Genomic DNA, 4653 nt, shown 5'->3' with positions numbered 1-4653 from the left:
GTTCAGTCATATCAGTCTTCCAAACTGGGGTGTTGGAAGATTCTGTGCAGATTTCTTTCCTACAGTCTCAGTCATCTTAGCTCCAGCACCTGATTTTCTCAGGAAAATCTGCAAACTAAATAAGGTTCTCCTAATATACTCTTCGGTGCATCTGTTTTGGAGCACTTATAATCATAATTTTAAAACTACAGAAAAACGTAATTGTTTGATATCTAACTCCACTAAGAACTACCTACATCTCACTACTGCCATTGCTAGTGCCTGGAACAGTGTTAGTAGAACACTTTCAATATTTGTTGGACAAAAGAAGGAGGGAGTGCTCAATAGTGTCAAATGCCACAGATTTCTAAATCCACCCATAACACGGTTTCTAAAAAGGATTCCAAATTATTTGCTCTCAAGTGAGGGTCACCACTTGTAAAAAGTGAGGGTCCTCACTTGTAAAAAGACGTAACTTAGGAGGGCCCTATGAGTTAATTACTTGAAAACTAAATTGAGCCCCTCGTCCCTGCTTAATTTGAAGAGACATCGCTCTGAAAATCTCTTATCAACCTAAATATGTTAATTCATAAAGGAAACGATTAATCTAGGTTGTCCTAAATACTACAGCTCTCCTCAAACTCTGGCTGTAACATTCTAAGATGACGAGGAAGGGGTGGGTCCCGCGGTTTGGCAGCTTCAGGAGGTGGCGGATTTTAACCGCCCAGAACGGAAGTTCCTGAGCCTTCAAACCCGCGGGGGAAGCTACTCGCCAACGGACCGAGATGGCGGCGCCCAGTGAGGGAGAAGCGTTTGCCGCGGGGGTTGAAAGGAATTGGGGTGCAGTCGTTCGCTCCCCAGAAGGGACCCCCCAGAAAATCCGGCAGCTGATAGATGAGGGGATTGCTCCGGAAGAGGGAGGCGTGGACGCGTGAGTTCACGAGTCAACCCTGGGTCCGGTGCTGGAAGACTGGGGAGGGCTTGGGGAACACAGGCCTGGAGCGGGGATTGGGGGTCTCCTCTGTCGGCGACTCAGTTGGTGGGGATGGCTTCTTGGGATCTGAAAGAGACTGGGGTTACTAAGCTTGGTCGGCTTCTATCTTTCTCTTGGATGTACTGAATTCCGCACAACGGGCAGAATTTTGCCATAGGGCATATATTTTTGGAAGGAAAAAGAGAGGACCATTAACTGAGCGCACCTGACTTCTCTTCGTTGGCGTTCTTAACCTTTTTTGTGCTGTGGACCTCTTCGGCAGTGTGATGAAGCTTGTGAACACTCTTTCAGAGTAGTGTTGTTAAATGCTTAAAGTAAATTACGTAGGATTATAAAGGGAACCAATTACGTTGGAATGTAGTTATCAAGATAGTTAAAGAAAAAGTTATACAATAACGTGCCTTTTTATTAAATAGTTTATATTAATAATATCTAGTGGTATGTCTGTCATCAACCATCATTTTGAAGTAGTGATGAACATGAACGTTATTTCAAAACATGTGCAACAACCGTAATGTGAGAAAATTATTTCCATTGATGACAAAGTTACAGGTACTACTAATACTACTATAGTTTTTTACCTTCATTCATAATCAAAGGAAATGCTAAATCTCAGAGGCTAGTGAAAAGTGAAATAAATGTCCTTTTTTTCCCATCCAAGTTTATGGATCCTCTGAATTTTTCCCAAGACATACTTCCCCAAGGCTCTTCGGAATCTCTGAGAGAGATTCTTAGAATAAATTTATTTCTTTAGAGTTATAATTTTTGGTATAATCCTATTTTTATTAAAATAACTTGTCTTTCAGCAATTTCAACTCCTCATCCCCACTCCTAGGCACTGTTGAAATGCCTTTCACTGAAAATGAAAGAATTGCTTTGCTGATTTTTTTCTCTCTGAATTTTTTTCATGAAATCTCCAAAATATACTTACTTCTATTTGAATTTTCTCAGTAGTTTCTCAATAGTAGTATCAAGGGTCTATCCAGGTAGAAATATCAAAATTGTTTTTTCTGCTAATAAGAGTTAAATTTATGAAGAGGCTCAAATTGTATAAAGCATACCTGAAGTATTATTTTGTGCTTACTAAAGTTATGCAAAATCAGAGAACAGTGGGTGAACTAGTAGAATATTTTGCCAGTATTAGGAGAGCACTGTAGAGGTAGTAATTGATTGAAATTCAGGTATGGCCAAACTATAAAGAGTTTTGAATGCCAAACTGAAGAATTTGGGTTTTATTTAGTAAGTATTGTGAAACCATTGAAAATATTAAGCAGAGGAATGACATGACTAAAATGATTTTTAAGAAGCTTAAAATCCAGTGTTGGTGTGATTGATAATATGATGTGTAGAGAAACTAGATACAAAACATTTAAGTAGGGTAGTACCATAAAAGGATTACCAACAGTTTTGCCGTTTATATTAGGAAAAATACATCTGCCACATCTCAGCCAGTTAATGGATCACCCCAAGCAGAACAACCTCCATTGGAATCTACAAGCAAAGAAGCCTTCTTTAGCAGAGTGGAAACATTCTCTATATCCTTTTTTAGTTCATGTGAGTTGCACTTTCTACATGCTCCTGTGATTGTTATTCTTCCACAGCATTATACCTTACTCTGATGTTTTAAATTTAAGAATCAATCTTGATAAAATATTTTTACAGGAAAATCAGCATCGTATGTTATCTTCAAAGAGACATTTGAGATTATCTAACCTTTTCTTTTTACGGAAGAAAAAACCAAGAGCCTGAGAGAAGAAACAATAACTAATATTAGTATATAGTGTGTTTTCATATATATTATCACACTTAATCTTTAGCTATGAAAATAGGTATTATTATTATTATTATTATTATTATATTTGTTTTACAGAAGAGGAAACGATTTTGGGTAAGTTATATGACTTGCTCAAGATCAACATGCTAGCAAATGGCAGATCTAGAATTATATAGCCTGATGTTTTTTGAGACTCTACTTACTACTATACTGTCTCTTTCTAGATTTTTCTTTGTGTATTAGTTATCTGTTGTTACATAACAAATTGCCCTAAAATTTAGTAACTTAAAACAGCAAACATTTATTATCTTACAATTTCTGTGGCTCAGGAATCCAGGCATAGCTTAGCTGAGTCCTCTGGCTCAGGGTCTCTCACAGGCTGCAATCAGGGTTGGCCAGGGGCACTGTCATCTCAAGACTCAACTAGGAAAGGATCTAATTCCAAGCTCAGTCATGTGATTGTTGGCAGGATTCATTTCCTTGTGGCTGTTGAAGGCTTCAGTTGGTCAGGGACCTCCCTTGATTCCTTGCTTCATGGGCCTCTCTATAGAGACAGTTCACAACTTGGTAGCTGGCTTCCAACAGAGTCAGCAGGTGAGAGAGAAAGATGGAAGCCAGACTCATTTTGTAACCCAATCTCAGAAGTGACATTCCATCACTTTTGTCATATTTTATTCATTAGAAGCAAGTCACTAGGCCAGCCCATACTTAAGAGGAGGAGATTATACGAGGGCATGAATATCAGAAAGCAGGGATCGTTGGAGCCACCTTAAGAGCTGTCTATATCACTTTGCTTTTACAGAAGTCTTTAGTAGTTCCAGCTGTTTTTTTTTTTTTCCCAAGTTTGCATTTCTTTTTTTTCCCTTATAATCCAGATAGATATCTGCAGTATGCATTTCTCTTTTACAACACAAACTATTAACAAGGTCCTGACCTAGGAATCAAAGATCTCAGAATTTAAGACCATGAAACAAGCTAAATCACACACATTTTTTGATCAAGAGACTAATGCTGGAATATTACCCAAACAAAAAAATAAGCATGTGCCAATGATCACATTGCATATTTTAGAGAAGAGGTACTAAGCATTCATAAGTTTATTTACAAACATACCTAGTACAATATATGAGTTCAAGAGTTTTATCTATTTTTTAAAGAGATTGCACTTTTTTTTTTTTTATTGATACAGTCTCACTCTGTTGCCCAGGCTGGAGTGCAATGGTGTCATAGTATCTCACTGCAACCTCAGGTTCCTGGGCTGAAGTGATCCTCCTGCCTCAGCCTCCCGAGTAGCTTGGACTACAGGTACATGCCACAATGCCCAGGCGATTTTTAAATTTTTTGTAGAGATGGGGTCTTGCTGTGTTGTTCAGGCTGGTCTTGAACTCCCTGCCTCCAGTCCTCCTGCCTTGGCTTCCCAAAGTGCTAGCATTGCAGGCATGAGCCACCATACCCAGCCTATCTCTATATTTTTAAAAACTATGAGTTCCTGCTGGCATCTCTAATTCCAGTTCTACACCACAGGATTCATTCTAGTTTTCTTCCTTTCCGTTTATCCCTCCCTTATTCAGCATTGTGAAGCCTAATTTCTTTTATCCTTAATATATTTACTTCTTTGATCAATCTCCCATTTCTGCTATCCTACCATCTCCTTCCCTGCATGAATCCCTTTCACCCCATTCAGGCCCTAGCATACCACACTGGGCTGCCCCATGTGGATGCCCTTTACATGCCACTTGGGTTCTGACACCTGTACTGAGCTGCCTCTCCCCATCCCTCTGGCTCAGACATCTTCCTTGTTCACCACCTCATGACTTTAAGACTAAATTGCTCAGGAAGGGGAAGATATTTTAACTATCTTTCTACTGTCATTCCTTGCATTAAATCCTGATATTTTTTTTTTTTT

At 39.0% G+C, this 4653-nt stretch overlaps 1 protein-coding gene across 1 annotated transcript in view; it reads left to right on the top strand.

Annotated features, from left to right (window-relative positions):
- The first annotated feature begins 764 nt into the window (after nt 1–764).
- The window catches only part of ZC3HC1 (zinc finger, C3HC-type containing 1), a 36878-nt gene continuing 32989 nt past the window's right edge, over nt 765–4653 (top strand). The window contains exons 1-2 of the mRNA XM_012664800.1: nt 765–910; nt 2397–2508. Coding sequence (XP_012520254.1) covers nt 765–910; nt 2397–2508 — 258 coding nt within the window. The remainder of the gene's footprint in view (nt 911–2396; nt 2509–4653) is intronic.

This window comes from Propithecus coquereli, unplaced genomic scaffold, assembly GCF_000956105.1.
Source record: "Propithecus coquereli isolate 6110/MARCELLA unplaced genomic scaffold, Pcoq_1.0 Scaffold91, whole genome shotgun sequence".
Lineage (NCBI taxonomy): Eukaryota > Metazoa > Chordata > Mammalia > Primates > Indriidae > Propithecus > Propithecus coquereli.
This window is presented reverse-complemented; position numbering and strand designations above follow the sequence as displayed.